Source organism: Somniosus microcephalus, chromosome 5 (assembly GCF_052327205.1).
Source record: "Somniosus microcephalus isolate GS21.2 chromosome 5, FLI_Smic_1.0, whole genome shotgun sequence".
Taxonomy (NCBI): Eukaryota; Metazoa; Chordata; class Chondrichthyes; order Squaliformes; family Somniosidae; genus Somniosus; species Somniosus microcephalus.
Window position 1 is genome coordinate 14,430,701 of NC_140991.1, and position 20,057 is coordinate 14,450,757.

General features: G+C 45.8%; 1 protein-coding gene across 2 annotated transcripts in view; it reads right to left on the reverse strand.

Moving 5' to 3' along the window:
• Nucleotides 1-20,057, reverse strand: part of LOC147116901 (uncharacterized) — a 148,936-nt gene that overhangs the window by 119,360 nt on the left and 9,519 nt on the right. For both annotated transcript variants that reach the window (XM_085987348.1, XM_085987347.1), the window contains exon 2: nucleotides 775-963. In XM_085987348.1, coding sequence (XP_085843474.1) covers nucleotides 775-963 — 189 coding nt within the window. The remainder of the gene's footprint in view (nucleotides 1-774; nucleotides 964-20,057) is intronic.

The following is a 20,057-nucleotide window of genomic DNA, read 5'->3' on the forward strand; positions in this document are numbered from 1 at the left end:
AAATTACACCCAGAGAACTGGTAGATTCACATATATAAATCTTTGAAGGTGACAAGATAAGTTGATAAAGCTGTTAAAAAACCATATGGGGTCTTTGGCTTTATAAACAGAGGCAGAGGGTACAAAAGCAAGGAAGTTATGCTAAATCTTTATAAATCACTGGTTAGGCCTCAGCTAGAGCATGGTGCCCCTTTAGGAAGGATGTCAAGGCCTTGGAGAGGGTGCAGAGGAAATTTACCAGAATGGTAAAGGATGAGGATCTTCAGTTATGTGGAAAGACTTGAGAAGCTAGGATTGTTCTCCTTAGAGCAGAGAAGGTTAAGGGGAGATTTCATAGAGGTGTTCAAAATTATGAAAGGTTCTAATAGCATAAATAAGGATACTGTTTCCACTGGCTGCAGGGTTGGTAACCAGAGGGCATGGACTAAAGGTGATTGGCAAAAGAACCAGAGGCGAGATAAGGAAGAACCTTAAGAACAAGTAGTTAGGATTTGGAATGCACTGCCTGATAGGGTGCCGTATACAGCTTCAATAGTAGCCTTCAAAAGGAAATTGGATAAATACTTGAAGGAGAAAAATTGCAAGAGTTATGGGGAAAGTACAGGTAAGTGGGACTAACTGGATTGCTCTTCGAAAGAGCCGGCACAGACTCGATGGGCCAAATGGCCTCCTTCTGTGCTGTACTGTTCTATGATTCTATGCATAACTATCCAGTACCTCATCATAATGTATTTAAATTCAAATATATTTCTATTTTAATAATCTTACTATTACCTTTTTTACGCACAACTGGAGCTGCAGCTGCACCTGCTCCATAACAAACGTTTTGCACTACTTTGGTATCGGGTAGGGCACAGACTTGAGGTGGTGGAGCCGTAGGTTGAGCCATTGGTGGAGCCATAGGTGGTGTTGAGGCCATCACATTTGGTTCTTCCACAAAAGTTGAAACCCACCAGTCTAATCCTAAACAAGAATAATAGGTTATACACTGAAAAATCTTATAATTTATAGCAGTATATTCACTAACAAAGCAAAAGTATAACATAAAAAAGGTAATTATTTTGTTTTATATGGACTGATAAAAGACCTAGTGACAGTTATTCATGTCAACTGGCAAACAACCAGGTCACCTACTCATCAAAGGTGACATCCCAATTCTTAAACAAAAGTCCTTTTTTTTTGTTGTTGCTATTCTTGACTATATTTTAATAGCAATTAATGTCACCACAATGAAAACATAACCCAATGAGGCTTGAATGTCTGGGGCCGATTTTCCTAATTCTTGCCCCTGGAAAATGGCCAGTTCCCTAGGCGCAAAGATCATGAATAAGGAGCAGAGACATTTAACACTGTTGCTTAATCTATCCTCCTCTACTGCCTCACTTCCTTTGGTTCCACTTCAATTTAATGGAAATAGCCATCATATCTCTAGCAATGGCTTATCTTCCCTCCCCACATTGTCACCCCAGGAGTTTTCCAGAGATCTATCCGTGGTTCAAACCTTTTACTTAAGAACATAGGAACAGGAGGAGGCCATTCAGCCCCTCGAGCCTGTTCTGCCATTCAATTAGATCATGGCTGATCTGCGACCTAACTCCATATCCCGCCTTTGGCCCGTATCCCTTAATACCTTTGGTTAACAAAAAGCTATCAATCACAGATTTAAAATTAACAATTGACCTAGCACCAATTCCCATTTGTGGAAGAGAGTGACAAACTTCTACCACCCTTTGTGTGTAGCAGTGTTTCCTAATTTCACTCCTGAACGGTCAGGCTCTAATTTTTAGACAATGTCCCCTAGTCCTAGAATCCCCAGCCAGCAGAAATAGTTTCTCTCTATCTACCCTGTCTGTTCCCCTTAATATCTTGAAAACTTTGATCAGATCACCCCTTAACCTTCTAAATTCTAGGGAATACAACCCTAATTTGTGTAATCTCTCTTCGTAACTTAACCCTTGGCGTCCAGGTATAAGAACATAAGAAATAGGAGCAGGAGTAGGCCAATCGGCCCCTCGAGCCTGCTCCGCCATTCAATAAGATCATGGCTGATCTGATCCTAACCGCCAATCCACTATCACAGAACCATCTCCTGAATCTAACAGAATTAGACACACGAAATAGGAGCAGGATCAGGCTACATGGCCCCTGGGCCCGCTCCGCTACCCACAGGGCCATGACCGATCCGAACCTAGACTCATGTCCAAATTCCTGCCCGCTCCCCGTAACCCTTAATTCCCTTTACTTCTAGGAAACTGTCTATTTCTGTTTTAAATTTATGTAATGATGTAGCTTCTACAGCTTTTTGGGGCAGCATATTCCATGGACCTACCACCCTCTGAGTGAAGTAGTTCCTCCTCATCTCAGTTTTGAAAGAGCAGCCCCTTATTCTAAGACTATGCCCCCTAGTTCTAGTTTCACCCATCATCGGGAACATCTTCCCCGCATCCACCCGATCCAACCCCTTCACAATCTTATATGTTTCAATAAGATCGCCTCTCATTCTTCTGAACTCCAATGAGTAGAGTCCCAATCTACTCAACCTCTCCTCATATGTCCATCCCCTCATCCCCGGGATTAACCGAGTGAACCTTCTTTGTACTGACTCGAGAGCAAGTATGTCTTTTCTTAAGTATGGACACCAAAACTGTACGCAGTATTCCAGGTGCGGTCTCACCAATACCTTGTACAACTGAAGCAATACCTCCCTATTTTTATATTCTATCCCCCTAGCAATGAAAGCCAACATTCCATTGGCCTTCTTAATCACTTGCTGCACCTGCATACTAACCTTTTGAGTTTCGTGCACCAGGACCCCCAGATCCCTTTGTACTTCAGTACTTTCCAGTTTCTTGCCATTAAGATAATAACTTGCTCTACGATTTTTCCTGCCAAAGTGCATAACCTCACACTTTCCAGTATTGTATTCCATCTGCCAAATCTCTGCCCACTTACTTAGCCTGTCGATGTCCCCTTGCAGGTTTTTTATGTTCTCCTCACTCACTACTTTCCCTCCCATCTTAGTATCATCTGCAAACTTTGATATGTTACACTCGGTCCCCTCCTCCAAATCGTTAATATAGATTGCAAAAAGTTGGGGAGCCAGCACTGACCCCTGCGGAACACCACTAGTTACTGATTGCCAGTCTGAGAATGAACCATTTATCCCAACTCTCTGCCTTCTGTTAGATAGCCAATCCTCTATCCATGCCAGAATATTACCCCCAATCCCATGATTTTTTATCTTAAGCAATAGTCTTTTGTGTGGCACCTTGTCAATGCCTTTTGGAAGTCTAAATACACTACGTCCACTGGTTCCCCTTTATCCACCCTATACGTTACTTCCTCAAAGAACTCCAGCAAATTTGTCAAACATGACTTCCCCTTCATAAAACCATGCTGACTTTGTCCTATTAAATTATGATTATCCAAATGTCCTGTTACTGTCTCCTTAATAATGGACTCCAAAATTTTACCTACCACAGATGTTAGGCTAACCGGTCTATAGTTTCCAGCCTTCTGTCTACTGCCCTTTTTAAATAAGGGTGTTACATTAGCAGTTTTCCAGTCTGCCGGGACCTTTGCCGAGTCCAGGGAGTTTTGGAAAATTATTACCAATGCATCCACAATCCCTACCGCCACTTCCCTCAAGACCCTAGGATGTAAGCCATCAGGTCCAGGTGATTTATCCGCCTTGAGTCCCATTATTTTGACCGAGTACCACTTCCTTAGTGATTTTGATCGTGTTTAGCTCCTCCCCCCCCCTTTAGCTCCCTGTTTGTCCAGTGTTGGGATATTCTTAGTGTCTTCTACTGTAAAGACTGATGTAAAATATTCATTCAGTGTTTTTGCCATCTCCATATTTCCCACCATTAATTTCCCGGTCTCATCCTCTAAGGGACCAACATTTACTTTAGCCACCCTTTTTCTTTTTATATAACTATAAAAACTCTTACTATCTGTTTTTATATTTTTTGCTAATTTACTTTCATAATCTATCTTCCCTTTCTTAATCAATCTTTTTGTTATTTTTTGCTGTCTTTTAAAGTTTTCCCAATCCTCTATCCTCCCACTAGATTTGGCTACCTTATGTGCCCTTGTTTTTAGTCGAATACTATCCTTAATTCCTTTACTTAGCCACGGATGGCTGTCTTTTCTTTTACACCCTTTTCTTCTCAGTGGAATATATTTTTTTTGGAAGTTCTAAAATAACTCCTTAAATGTACACCACTGATCATGTATCGTCTTACCCTTTAATCTATTTTCCCAATCCACTCTACTCAATTCCGCTCTCATACCTTCATAGTCTCCTTTATTCAAGCTTAGCACGCTTGTTTGAGATCCAACCTTTTCACCCTCTAATTGAATATGGAATTCAACCATGTTATGGTCACTCATTCCAAGGGGATCCTTTACTAGGACATTTTTAATTAATCCTGTCTCGTTACACAGGACCAGATCTAAGGTTGCTTGCCCCCTGGTTGGTTCAGTTACATACTGCTCAAGAAACCCATCCCTAATACACTCAATGAACTCATCCTCAAGGCAGCCCTGCCCAATTTGATTTGTCCAATTAATATGATAGTTAAAATCCCCCATAATTATAGATGTTCCCTTATTACAAGCCTCAACTATTTCCTGATTGATACTCCGTCCAACAGAGTTGCCACTGTTCGGAGGCCTATAGACTACACCCACTAGTGTTTTTTTCCCCTTATTATTCCTTACCGCCACCCAAACTGTTTCATTATCCTGATCTTTTGACCCAATATCATTTCTCTGTATTACAGTGATTCCTTCCTTTATTAACATAGCCACCCCACCTCCCCTTCCTTCCTGCCTGTCCTTCCTGATCGTTAAATAACCTGGTATGTTTAATTCCCAGGCATTGTCACCCTGCAGCCATGTTTCTGTAATGGCCACAAGATCATACCCATATGTAGTTATTTGTGCCATTAACGCGTCTATTTTGTTACGAATGCTACGTGCATTCAGATAGAGAACTTTCAAAGATGTTTTGTGACACTTAGTTCCTGCTTTTGCCCTTTTTATTACTTTACCTTTTACTCCATACCTTCTGCCCCTTCCTGACACACTCTGGTTTTTAATTTCCCCACTGCTACCTAAGTCTATGACCTTCTCTGTTGTCATTTTTATTATTTGCTCTCTGGTAAATCTACACTGCACTCCCTCCAAGGCCAATATGTCCTTTCTAAGGTGTGGTACCCGGAACTGCTCACAGTACTCTAGGTGCGGTCTAACCAGGGTTTTGTACAGCTGCAGCATAACTTCCATCCCCTTGTATTCTGGTCCTCTGGGATATAAAGGCCAGCATTCCATTAGCCTTTTTGATTATTTTCTGTACCTGTTCATGACATTTTAATAATCTATGTACAGGAAACTTTGGTTTACCCGGAGGTTGTATGTCCGGAAACCTCGATCTAACGGCAGAAATCAGCAGCCGTTTTGGTTAGGTTTTTTTTCTTCTCCTAGCATTTTTTTTTTTTTTTTTTTTTTTTTTTTTTTTAAAACAATCAGTCTCTGGAAAGCGTCTCTGTAGCTTAGCAACAGCTTCAGAGACGCTTCCAAGGTACGGGCCGAGTGTTTACAAACTGTTGCTAAGCAACAGTATTTGTTGTCAGATACGGAGATGAAAACCTCCGTATCCTTCAACATTAGCGCTGGTCTATCCGGAAGTTTTGATAGATCGGCAGCAGCTCGGTCCCGTCGGTGCCGGATATCGCAAAGTTTCCTGTACCTGGACCCCCAAGTCTCTTTGGACCTCCACTCTTTTTAGCTTTTCACCATTTAGCAAGTACCCTGTTCTATCCTTTTTAGGTCCAAAGTGGATGACCTCACATTTGCCTACATTGGAATCCATTTGACACAGTTTTGCCCATTCACTTAATCTATCGATATCCCTTTGTAATTTTATGCTTTCATCTACACTGCCCACAATGTCACCTATCTTTGTGTCATCAGTAAATTTGGATATATGACTTTCTATGCCATCATCTAAGTCGTTAATAAATACCATGAATAGTTGAGGCCCCAACACAGATCCCTAGGGGACACCACTTGTCACATCCTGCCATCTACGTCTTACTCCATATGATGTTGGTGACATCATCCACAGACGTGCAGTCAGCTGACGATACCCAACTCTATATCTCCACCACTTCTCTCGACCCCAAAGCCACCAGTGCTGTCAGACTGTCTGGCATCTTGTTCCCCAATTGGCCCCAATTTTAAAGGGGGGACAGGAATGGAGCCTGTGATCCCCGAAGCAGGTGATGAGTCCAGAAGTGCTGGAGATGTGGAGGCATGGCCAATTTTAACGAATGAGCTTCATTTCCATAATCTTGCCAGGTTTTCCAGCCAATTGGCGTATCTGCAGGTGCCCTGCAGCCATGACGCAATTTCCAGTGGGAGTTCTGGCCAGTATTTAAATCATGAATGCACCTCATAAAAAGGAGGCTGCATTCACTGAGGGCACAAAGCAGAGGTTTAAACTTACATGGGAAAGTGTCTTCATGACCGGTAAGAGAGGCAAGGTGGCCCCCCACATTCTCAATGTCTCTCCAGAGGTGGTGATAGCAGCAGTGAGGGCCAGAAAGAATGTCTTATTCTCAAGGAATGGTGATGAAAAAATCCAGCTCCTTCACTATGAAGGCGTGGCTGAGGGTTGCTGAAGAGGTGAGCAGCAGGAGTATGATACAGTGTCGCAAAAGATTCAATGACCCAACTAGGTCAGGAAAGGTCAGTACAGCTCCTTCTTTACCCATCTCTTGCAGGTTTTTATTTTTTATTTTTTTTATTTATTCATGGGATGTGTGCATCGCTGGCTAGGCCAGCATTTATTGCCCATCCCTAACTGCACTTGAGAAGGTGGTGGTGAGCTACCTTCTTGAACCACTATAGTTCGTGTGGTGAAGGTACTCCCACAGTGCTGTTAGTGAGGGAGTTCCAGGATTTTGACCCAGTGATAAGGAACAAACGCCAATATATTTCCAAGTCAGGATGGGGTGTGACTTCGATGGCAAGTTGTAGGTGGTGGTGTTCCCATGAGCTTGCTGCCCTTTTCCTTCTAGTTGTTAGAAATTGTGGGTTTGGGAGGTGCTGTCGAAGAAGCCTTGGCGAGTTGCTGCAGTGCATCTTGTAGATGGTAAACACTGCAGCCGCGTACGCCGGTGGTGGAGGGAGTGAATGTTTAAGGTGGTAGATGGGGTACTAATCAAGTGGGCTGCTTTTTAAGATGGTGTCGAGCTTCTTGAGTGTTGTTGGAGCTGCACTCATCCTGGCAAGTGGAGATTATTCCATCACATTCCTGACTTGTGCTTTGTAGATGGTGGAAAGGCTTTAGGAGTCAGGCGGTGAGTCACTCGCCGCAGAATACCCAGCCTCTGACCTGCTCTTGTAGCCACAGTATTTATGTGGCTGGTCCAGTTAAGTTACTGGTCAATGGTGATCCCCAGGTGGAGGATTCGACGATGGTAATACCATTGAATGTCAAAGGGAGGTGGTTAGACTCTCTCTTGTTGGAGATGGTCATTGCCTGGCACTTGAGGTACGAATATTACTTGCCACTTATCAGCCCAAGCCTGAATGTCATCCAGGTCTTGCTGCATGTGGGCATGGACAGCTTCATTATCTGAGGAGTTGTGAATGGAACTGAACACTGTGCAATCATCAGTGAACATCCCCATTTCTGACCTTATGATGGAGGGAAGGTCATTGACGAAGCAGTTGAAGATGTTTGGGCCTAGGACACTACCCTGAGGAACTCCTGCAGCGATGTCCTGGGGCTGTGATGATTGGCCTCCAACAACCACAACCATCTTCCTTTGTGCTAGGTATGACTCCAGCCAGTAAAGAGTTTTCCCCCTGATTCCCATTGACTTCAATTTAACTAGGGTTCCTTGATGCCACACTCGGTCAAATTCTGCCTTGATGTCAAGGGCAGTCACTCTGCTTTCAGTCCCTCTCATTCCTCCAACACCATTCATATCAATCCTAACCCCTGCCTTACTTTCCTTACAACCAATCACAAGGTCACATTGTACCACCTCTGATCCTCACTGCTAACATATCTTAACCTCCCGCTTTCTCCTTTCACTGCTGACACTAACGCCATCCTGATCTCATCTGCTCTAAGTTGCTGTACCTGCACCTCCTATAAAAATTAGCATAGCCAGGTGGTGAAGGATAGAATACTAACTCAGTAGCTTACAAGCCTTTATTTACAGAGACACACATTACATACTGTGCACCCCCCAAGATAAGCTTTCTCCCCCTTTCCGAGCCTGCTCCCACACAAGAGTCCCCAATTAATACCCACCACCTGAATACAATTAACAGATTTCCTTTTCTCTCTTTAAATAAAAAATTAAACTTTATATTATCTATCTATCTATCTATTTTATATATATAAAGCGGTTCTTCTGTCTGTCATTCCGTCTGTCTGTATTGAATAAACTCGAAAGTTATACAGCGTACCTACATGTGTGTTACATCGAAAGAAAGCTTACGATTCCAGAACCGTCATAAGCGTATTTACTTTTCGGTCGCACGAAAATTGTTCGCGCCTTATGCAAAAAACCTTCAAAATTAAACTCATTATCTGCTACTTAGCATTGATTGACTGACGTCAAGGTTCAACCAATCCTGTGCCGTCACGATTGACCAATCCTACAGTACAGTTCCCTGATGGTTGGCCAATCGGTGTGTGTGTGTGTGGGCGGGACTAATCGTTTTCATCTCAGGGATCTGGCAGCCATTGTTTCACTGCCATTACTTCAGCTTCCAGCTCAAACTACTTTGATCATCCAGCTTTGAAATAGTATCTCTTTTAAAAATAACATAACATTTACCAAAAATGTTTTATAAGTACTTTCACTTTCATCTTTCAAGGTATTAAAAAGGTAAAAATGTTGCCCGGCAGCAGATTGAGAGAGGGACACAGAGAGGCCCCAAAGCCTGGGACTCGATTTAAACCGCCCGGCCCAAAACAGCCCTGGCAACGCCGGGCTCCCCCCAGATACAGATATACATATATTATATATTATATATTATTAATACAACCAAAATTTCAAATTAAATACTTCCATATTCTGTACAAAGCATTACATTGTGAGATGACACTTCTCCAGGACCCCTAATCATTTCTTCGTACATGCATTTTTTTTAGTAAGACGATCCGATAGCTGATGGCTTGAATCCACCCATTTAATTTTAGAGGTTTCCTTTCTCTTCAACATTTGTTTCAAGCCAGCAAGGCCAATTCGTAATCTTTTCTCACTCACATTTTTCTTAGAGTGTACATTAACATTCAATGGGTATACTGTCCTCAGTACTCCCACTGTACTGGATGTCACTCAAGATACTTGCCAAGTAGAATCCCATTTACACTGCCTCCACAAGAGCCAGTGTTTCAGCAGCTAGAGTACATTTAACAACCCTTTTTATTTTGTTAGCTTCCCAAGCTAAAGGACAGCAGTTCCCATTCTCACCCATAGAAACACTGAAACCAGCTGCACTAGAATACAGATCAGGAAGATTAGCATGTGAAGCATCACTAAAGATAACTAACTTCATGTTCTTTGGGTCACTTAAGGATGGGAACTTAAGTACGCATTTATCCAGATTAAATTTACGATGGACTAGAAATTCATTATAGCCAAGGAATGGGCGGTGTCAGTAGAAAATTTGGAGAATTAGGGCCAGGCGCATGCAAAATTCATGCTCACTGCTCAAAAAAATGATTGGAGTCCGAATTCAAGTCTTAAAGCCCAAGCTCATTGGCGTTACACTCAATGGGTGGCTCAATATCAGGTACAGTGTAATCGCAAGTCACGATTGCCACAGGCTTTTCTCAGTACTTAAAGAGGAGATTCATTGATGTTGCAGAACCTCATTCTCAGCATTGGAGGAGGAAAGAGAACCAACAACACCAGAAGGGAGCATTCAACCACTGCCTCCCTTAATTGCCATCATTGATTGCTCTCCATTTTGGGAGAGGGAGAGATGGGAGGAAGAAACCATCAATACAACAACAGAAACATCATCATCTGTTTGGAAGGAGGGAGAGCCAAAATCATCATCAACAGGTGGGTGTTTGGGTACATGCTCAAAAAAAGACTGTTACTTATGGGTGTTGGATGAAAAAAGAAAAGGCTGGAACATCATGGGGGGTTTGTGTGAGTGTGTGTGTGGCTCTTGTTAACAACTAGGCCACACACACTACTAATAAGCACCTCTCCCCCACTGCCTGGCCTGGGACAGCTGGAGCTGCCTGGTTGAAGCCCCTTTTCATTTTCCCACCAATAAGACGTGGTGGAGGACTGAGCCTGGGTATTTCCAGCTGAAGACATCTTCTCGCCCCACCAGAAGATCAACATCGTTATAGACTCTGTGTAATTCCAACGGAGAGTGCACCCCCTGCAAGCATCCACCCACCATCGGAGAGAGGAGACCCCGCCCTTGTGGCCTCCCTCCTTCCTCATCTCTCTCTCTCTCTGTGTGAGAGGCACCTCTATTTTTTAATTGATTATTGAAAAGTCCCCTCTCCCATCATAACAACAAAAGGGAGAGGCAGGTTTTCCTCTGTAATCCCTCATGCTCAAAGAGCATAAAACAAAGCCCTCAGTACAAACATCGGGCCTAAGACTTGGGGTGAGTGTAGCTCCTAAAAAGAACACCCTGTTGTGGTGATTCCATCTTCGCCGGTGGCGACGCCGGCAAGGCTGTATACGGGCGTGGCAGCCACAGCCACAGCTAGCGTGGGAGGAGGACACAGAAGGTGCATTTTTTGTGCACCACGGGGAGACAGCCTACCGCGTCTTCTGGACATCGGATGGTGTGCGGTGCCACGCCTGTAAGGAGGTGGGGCACATAGGGGAAAACTGCCCTGCCTCCAAAACACCTAATGCAACCGAGGCTGGCGCCGCAGCCACTCCTCTCCCCCTGATCCTGTCCACGCATCAGAACCACCAGATGCGCAGTCGATGTCGGAGGGGACGGAGAGCGTCCGAGCGGAAGGAAGGCGTGGAGGAAAAAGAAAGATCAAGTGGCGAGTCCCCTCGAAAACTCCAACGGCCCCATAACCATGCTCAGCCCAGAAGCCACTTTAGTGACCGTGAGCGCGAGGGATCCCATGCCCGAGCTCGTGACCACACCCACTTCCGCAGAGAATTTACAACCCACTGTCGGGCTCGGGCACGGGAAAGTAAAAAAGGAGGGAGCGAAGGCAGAAGCCTCACCAGACATGGATATCTCCCTACCTCCGCGTCCCTCCGGACTAAAAAGAAGGCGCCGCTACTTAGAAGTAGAGGACCGAGAAGAGGGAGGTCCCGCCGTGCAAGAGGAGTCGTGCCCATCGCGAATCCCGCGCCCCCCACCACCGTCGCCAACATGCACCGTCGGCGAGAGTCACCCGTCCCTCAGGAGGGTGAGACAGGTACGTCTGTCCAGCCTGTGCCTCCCGGGGATGGGGAAGCCCTGCCCGTGGGGTGGGGGGGTTGCAGAACCACCCGCCCCTACTACTGTACCACAACTGTTACTCATCACCGGGTCCTGGGGGCTCACCCAGTCACACCCTGACATCTCCCAGGAACTGCTCGACCTGGTGGAAGATTTTAATAAAAATACCCAACTCGCTGGGTCAGTGGGTGTCGGCGGGGAGGGGGAAGGCCCCCTAACTCCGTCTCTGACGCTGGTGCCGGGTGTTTTTGAGGAACCGGCCATGGTTTTCTCCCCGGTTTCTCCATACAGTCTGGCGCTTGAGGCGGAGGGGGACTCCGAACCGCCACAGCCTCCCAGCCCGGCATCCCTGGAGAAGCCCAGGGAGTCCTGGGGGTGGGATCGTGACAGAGATAGGGCCGGCTGGTGCGGCCGAGCCATTTGCTCTACCCTGTGCGGTGGACGGGTCGGCCGCTGGTGAAGACCTCCTGGAGGAGGACGGGGACTCGGTGGAGGGCACTGGGGACAATTTGGACAACATCACCAGTGAGGTGGTGGATGCCCCTGTGCCCCCTACCAAGTCTCCCCTCATCCCCATTGCGGAACTCCTGGATTTTCTGGCGAAGTGTCTGGGTCGTTCCTGCAGGAAACCCACACCGTTCCTTATATTCCTTAACCGTGCGTCGATCAGCACTACTTAGTGAATCAAGATAATATTGTAACCAACCAATCTACCCCGCATACGGTTGAAGTACATGCACTATCTAATACCGCACAATTAAAGGAGTCTGCGACTAATACATTCATCACAGGATTAAAACTCCTTGTGACCAGTATAATCTATTCATATTCATCATTATCTTCATCCTCTTCCTCCGAACTACATTCTTCATTTGTTATTTCAAAGACCCTGGCGCGAAATTTGGTTACCGCCCCCAATTTAAGGCCGGACATTTAGCGCCCAGCGCGGAAGTACCGCCCCGGTCGCTAAATTCAACTTACCGCAATGTCGGGCGCTCCACTTCCTGGTGGGGCGGTAACGTCAGGGCACAATCGGCGGAGGCTCCGCGGAGCGCTGCCGCGTTTCAACGCCCCTCCCCTTCAGGTAAAGGGGAGGGCCGCTGTGCACTCTGCAGGGCCTCCGATGGCCCACACTAGGCCACCAGGGCGGCGTAGTGCTGTGGCAGCAGCCCGGCGGCGATGGCGGCCAGGACCACGCCATGGCACACCACGGAGGGCCGACCTGGAGGTCGGCCAAAAAAAGAAAATGGCGGCAAGGCTCACGACCACATCTCCCCTTTAAATGCTGCCCCGCGAGCGGAGGTTGGACCGGTTTGCGACCCGTGAGGCTGGCGCTGACACCGCCCACGGCAGCCTTGCGGGAACGCAGCCTAATTTCTGCCATGGGGCGGTAAGGGCCGCAGTGGGGCGCTAAGGGGTCGCGGTGCACGGCGATGACATTATCACCGGCGGCACAGCCGCCCGGGGCGCTATTGGCGGGGGCGTGGCGCTATCGGGTAGTGCCTCAGCAACGCTCCGCCAATTTTCTCGGGAGGTGCTTTTTTCTCTCCCCCGGACGATAAGCCCTTTGCGCCCGGTTAGCACCCCCGGAGGTGCTAACGGCAGGCGCAAAGGAGCCAAATTCCTAGCCCTCTGCATCTTCGCTCTGGGCAATTCACCACATAATGATACTTAAGAGTCATATATAAAGCACCTACTGACTTTTCCTTGGGTATTCCTGGAATTCATTCACTTACTATTATTGTCCCAATTTTGTCCTCTGTTGATATAACCAGATTTGCTGTATATGCTTTTATCACCACTCTGTCTGTCTTTAATCCTTCCGTATCTGGAATATTTCGAAACCTGCTAACCATCGAATCTTCTATTGTTTGTGTCACAGCAGAATGCCTTATTTGTTCCATGAAGGCTGAAGGGATTGACTGTTTACCCAGGAATTTTTTTTAAGGCAGCAGACACCTGATGCAACAGAGTCTCCTTTTCCAAGAACTGGACGCCATTTAGGACCAGTTGCCTATCCATTTGAAACACCTTAGCACAATCTAGTAGGAGCAGGAAGGAGATTACCTTTGCCAGCAACAGGAAAAAGAAATCTGCTGCTGTCACCAAGAAGGCGTTGTTAGAGGTGGCTGAGGAGGTCAACAGCAGGAGTATTGTGTCTCGTTCCTGGATCCAGTGCAGGAAGTGGTTTAATAACTTAGCCAGGTCAGGAAAGATGAGTACAGTTGCAGATTCACCTACATCCTGTAGTGCACGCTTCTCACCCTTCACTCTGTCTTGTCAATTGTACTCCATCACATCACTCCTCACAGCCACTTAAATTTGAAGAGCACCGATCGTTCACTTTCTATGCACTTCCTCACCTCCCTTCCCATTTATCCATCCACCACTGCCACTCACCCCGATCCTTATGCAATGTGATGCATCTGAAAGCACTGCATCCGTCGGGTGAACACATGCCTTACAGACACTCATAGGTCTGTTATTCCCCTGTTGCAGAAGTGGGCACAAAATACAAGGAAAAGGACTGGAGGTTACTTCCCACAGATAGTGCAGCTGACATCAGCAGAGGAAGAAGCCATGGAGACAAGTGGACTATCTGTATCCCTGTCCATTGGAGATGAAGAGACTGGGACTTCACAGCTGCCTGGTGACAAAATTACAACTTACATTTATATAGCACCTTTAACGTAGTAAGCCATCGCAAGGAGCTTCACAGGAGCATTATCAAACAAAATTTGACACAGGTCCACATCTATTTCTATATATATATATATATATATAAAGGAATCGATCTGTCAGTCTGTCCTTGGGTGTGCGTCTGTCCGGCTATGCGCTCGAAAGTTATACAGCGTACCTACGCGCGCGTTACCTCCGAAGAAAGCTTACGCTTCCGGGACGCTCGTAAGCATATTTACTTTTCGGTCGGACGAAAATTGTTCGCGCCTTATGCAAAAAACCTTCAAAGTTAAACTCATTATCTGCTAGCATTGATTGACTAACGTAAAGGTTCGACCAATCCTGTGCCGTCACGATTGACCAATCCTACAGTACGGTCCCCTGATGGTTGGCCAATACCGGTGTGTGTGTGTGTGTGTGGGCGGGACTAATCGTTTTCATCTCAGGGATCTGGCAGCCATTGTTTCACTGCCATTACTTCAGCTTCCAGCTCAAACTACTTTGATCATCCAGCTTTGAAAAAAGTTAGTATCTCTTTTAAAAATAACATTAAGATTTACCAAAAACGTTTTATAAGTACTTTCACTTTCATCTTTCAAGGTATTAAAAAGGTAGAAATGTTGCCCGGCAGCAGATTCACAGAGGGACACAGACAGGGCCCAAAAGCCTGGGACTCAATTTAAACCGCCCGGCCCAAAACAGCCCTGGCAAAGCCGGGCTCCCCCCAGCTAGTAAACCTATATTAGTGAAGATGACAAAAGCTTGGTCAAAGAGGTAGGTTTTAAGGAGCGTCTTAAAGGAGGAAAGAGAGATAGAGAGGCGGAGAGGTTTAAGGAGGGAATTCAAGAATTTAGGGCCTTGGCAACTGAAGGCACAGCCTCCAATGGTGGAGCAAGTAAAATCGGGGATGCTCAAGAGGCCAGAATTAGAGAAGAGCAGAGATCTCGGGGGGGTTGTAGGCAATGTTCCCTCTAATTTTTTTTGGCCCACACGGCCCCTTTAACGGGCTGCGCGAGCCATTCAAAATGCCGCGCACGTGCGGGTTTTCTATTTAAAAGCCGGCTCACCGGCTGCGTGGGACCTTCAAAGATTAAAGGGAACATTGGTTGTAGGGCTGGAGGAGATTACAGAGATAGGGAGGGGCAAGGCCATGGAGGGATTTGAAAACAAGGATGAGAATTTTAAAATCGAGGTGTTGCTGAACCGGGAGCCAATGTAGGTCAGTGAGCACAGGGGTGATGGGTGAACGGGACTTGGTGCAAGTTAGGACACGGGCAGCAGAGTTTTGGATGACCTCAAGTTTACGGAAGGTAGAACGTGGGAGGCTGGTCAGGAGTGCACAGGAATAGTCAAGTCTAGAGGTAAAAAAGGCATGGATGAGGGATTGAGCAGCTGAGCTGAGGTAGGATCGGACTAGGCGGTCTTAGTGATGGCGCGGATATGTGGTCGGATGATCAGCTTGGGGTCAAATATGATACCAAGGTTCCAAACAGTCTGGTTCAGCCTCAGACAGTTGCCAGGGAGAGGGATGGAGTCGATGGCTAGGGAACGGAGTTTGTGGCGGGGACCAAAGACAATGGCTTTGATCTTCCCAATATTTAGTTAGAGGAAATTTCTGCTCATCCAGTACTGAATGTCGGACAAGCAGTCTGACAATTTAGAGACTGTGGAGTGGTTGTGAAACGTGGTGGTGAGGTAGAGCTAGGTGTCGTCAGTGTATATGTGGAAACTGACGCTGTGTTTTCGGGTGATGTCTCCAAGGGGCAGCAGATGAGCTGAGGCAGAGGTGAAGACAGGCGATTTTACGGAGGTGGAAGTAGGCAATCTTGTTGATGGACAGAATATGAGTTCGGAAGCTAAACTCAGGGTCAAATAGGATGCCAAAGTTGTGAACGGTCTGGCTCAGCCTTAGACAGTGGCCAGCGAGAAGCTTGGAGTCGATGGCTAGGGGACAAAGTTTATGGTGAGGACTGAAGACAATGGCTTCGGTCTTCCCAAGATCTAGGAAAATTAAATATCTCTGACACACATCTCATACAAGACATAGTCATGTTGACTTGATTTCAGCAACGAGTGGAATACGATCATCTTAATTATGGCAAGTAGCAACATTTTTACATTGCCAGTACTAATTCATGTCCATCTCTTCTCTCCACTAGGGCTTTCACACATAGAACGTGGACTTCCATGTGAACTTTCCAAATGGCAATTCCTCAGAGGAACTGATCTCCAGCGTTTCTTCCTCTGCAGTTGTTAACTGGGAAATCTGCAGAGGACCACCTCCGGTTCCCTCCCTCTCCCTAGTTTTCTGTGCTCTCTTCTCCTGTAATGGGGGAAAGAACAGACCTATGAGTGACTGTAACGTCATGTGTTGACCAGATGGATGTTGTGCATTTGGTATGGGTAACTATCAGGGAGTGGCATGAAACTGCATGAGGATGAGAGGCAGCAGTGGATAAATGGGGATGTGAGGAAGTGCACAGAAAGAGAATAGGTGCGCTTGCAATGTAAGTGAGTGTTAGGATTGATGTGATGAAGTAAGCTTGACACGGCAGAGTAAGGGGGTGGGGAGATGCGCACAGCAGGATCTAGGTGAATGTGCAACTGTATGCACCTTTCCTGACCTGGTTAGGTCAGTAAAGCTCTTCCTGCACTAAATCCAGGAGCATGGCACAATGTTCCTGCTGCTCATCTCCTGGGCCACTTCATTGAAGCTGGGGCGCAGCCTTTGAGCGTCCTGAATCCATTGTCAAAGTTCTTCCTCTCTTGCTTCCAACTTCAAACACCTCCAAATTCCATCTTTGGACTGATCCTTTAAAAACTAGAGCTGAGATTGTGTCATGCGGGTACTCATTATGCCCACTACGAAACAATCAACGCCAAACCCGGAAGTAAAATATACTGAGCTAGCTGCATTAAAGTGCCACTGACAGACGCGCTAAACCTACGTTTCACACGCGATATCGGACGCCCCCCCCCCCCCCAAATAACACGCCTCCTTCAATCAATACCACTAAAAAACAGTGCTGTGCAAATTGGCTGCTACATTTCAACGTTATAACAGTGCTTGGAGGTCATGAAAGGTGTTATATAAATGCAAGTTCCTTCTTTCTGTCTTAATTGCATAAGTTTAAATATATAAAGTGTAAATATGCACCTTCAAAAGGTCTGATTTTGCATATATAAATGTCCTTTAGGAAAGGAAATCTGCCATCCTTACCTGGTCTGGCCTATATGTGACTCCAGACCCACAGCAACTGGTTGACTCTTAACTGTCCTCTGAAATGGCCTAGCAAGTCACTCAGTTGTAACTAACCACTACGAAACAAAATAATAAGAATGAAACCAGACGGACCACCCGGCATCGACCTCGGCACCGGCTACGGACACGACAATGCCACACCCAGCCGACCCTGCAAAGTCCTCCTCACCAACATCTGGGGACTTGTGCCAAAATTGGGAGAGCTGTCGCACAGACTAGTCAAGCAATAGCCTGACATAGTCATACTCACAGAGTCATACCTTTCAGCCAATGTCCCGAACTCCATCACCATCCCTGGGTATGTCATGTCCCACCGGCAGGACAGACATAAGAACATAAGAAGTAGGAGCAGGAGTAGGCCATACGGCCCCTCGGGCCTGCTCCGCCATTCAATAGGATCATGGCTGATCTCAATCTAGACTCACGTCCACTTCCCTGCCCTCTCCCAGTAACCCCTAATTCCCTTATCTGCTAGGAAACTGTCTATCTCTGTTTTAAATTTATTTAATGTTGCAGCTTCCACAGCTCTCTGGGGTAGCAAGTTCCATAGATTTACTACCCTCTGAGTGAAGAAGTTCCTCCTCATCTCAGTTTTGAAAGGGCAGCCCCTTATTCTAAGATTATGGCCCCTCGTTCTAGTCTCACCCATCAGTGGAAACATCCTCACCGCATCCGCCCGATCAAGCCCCCTCACAATCTTATATGTTTCGATAAGATCGCCTCTCATTCTTCTGAACTCCAATGAGTAGAGGCCCAACCTACTCAACCTTTCCTCATAAGTCAACCCCCTCATCTCCGGAATCAACCGAGTGAACCTTCTCTGAACCGCCCCGAGAGCAAGTATATCTTTTCTTAAATATGGAAACCACCAATACCCTGTGTAACTGCAGCAAGACTTCCCTGTTTTTATACTCCATCCCCCTTGCAATAAAAGCCAAGATTCCATTGGCCTTCCTGCACCTGCTGCACCTGCATACTAACTTTTTGTGTTTCATGCACCAGGACCCCCAGATCCCTTTGTACTGTAGCACTTTGCAGTTTCTCTCCATTTAGATAATAACTTGCTCTTTGATTTTTTCTGCCAACGTGCATAACCTCACACTTTCCAATATTATATTCCATCTGCCAAATCTCTGCCCACTCACTTAGCCTGTCTATGTCCTTTTGCAGGTTTTTTATGTGCTCCTCACTCACTGCTTTCCCTCCCATCTTTGTATCGTCGGCAAACTTGGATATGTTGCACTCGGTCCCTTCCTCCAAATCGTTAATATAGATTGTAAAGAGCTGGGGTCCCAGCACTGACCCCTGCGGAACACCACTAGTTACTGATTGCCAGCCCGAGAACGAACCATTTATCCCAACTCTCTGTTTTCTGTTAGATAGCCAATCTTCCACCCATGCCAGTATATTACCCCCAATCCCATGATCTTTTATCTTGATCAGTAATCTTTTGTGTGGAACCTTGTCAAATGCCTTTTGGAAGTCCAAATACACTACATCCACTGGTTCCCCTTTATCCACCCTGTATGTTACGTCCTCAAAGAATTCGAGCAAATTTGTCAAACATGACTTCCCCTTCATAAAACCATGCTGACTCGGTCCTATTAAATAATGTTTATCCAAATGCTCTGTTACTGTTTCCTTAATAACGGACTCCAACATTTTGCCAACCACAGATGTTAGGCTAACTGGTCTATAGTTTCCAGCTTTTTGTCTACTTCTCTTCTTAAATAAGGGTGTTACATTAGCAGTTTTCCAATCTGCTGGGACCTTTCCTGAGTCCAGGGAGTTTTGGAAAATAATCACCAATGCATCCACAATCCCTACCGCCACTTCTCTCAAGACCCTAGGATGTAGGCCATCAGGTCCGGGGGATTTATCCACCTTAAGTCCCATTATTTTACCGAGTACCATCTGCTTAGTGATTTTAATCGTGTTTAGCTCCTCCCCCCCCCCCCCCCCCATTGCCCCCTGTTTGTCCAGTGTTGGGATATTTTTAGTGTCCTCTACTGTAAAGACTGATACAAAATATTTGTTCAGCGTCTTTGCCATCTCCATGTTCCCCACCATTAGTTTCCCGGTCTCATCCTCTAAGGGACCAACGTTCACTTTAGCCACCCTTTTTCTTTTTATATAGCTGTAGAAACTCTTGCTATCTGTTTTTATATTTTTTGCTAGTTTACTTTCATAATCTATCTTCCCTTTCTTAATTAATCTTTTAGTTATTGTTTGCTGGCTTTTAAATGCTTCCCAATCTTCTATCCTCCCACTAGATTTGGCTACTTTATATGCCCTTGTTTTCAGTCGGATACTATCCTTTATTACTTTACTTAGCCATGGATGGCTGTCTTTTCTTTTACTCCCCTTTTTCCTCAATGGAATATATTTATCTTGAAAGATGTGAAATATCTCCTTGAATGTAGACCACTGCTCTTGTACCGTCTTACACTTTAATCTGTTTTCCCAGTCCACTTTAGTCAATTCTACTCTCATACCTTCATAGTCTCCTTTATTTAAGCTCAGTATGCTGGTTTGAGATCCAACTCTCTCACCCTCAAACTGAATTTGGAATTCAACCATATTATGGTCACTCATTCCAAGGGGATCCTTTACTAGGACATTTTTTATTAATCCTGTCTCA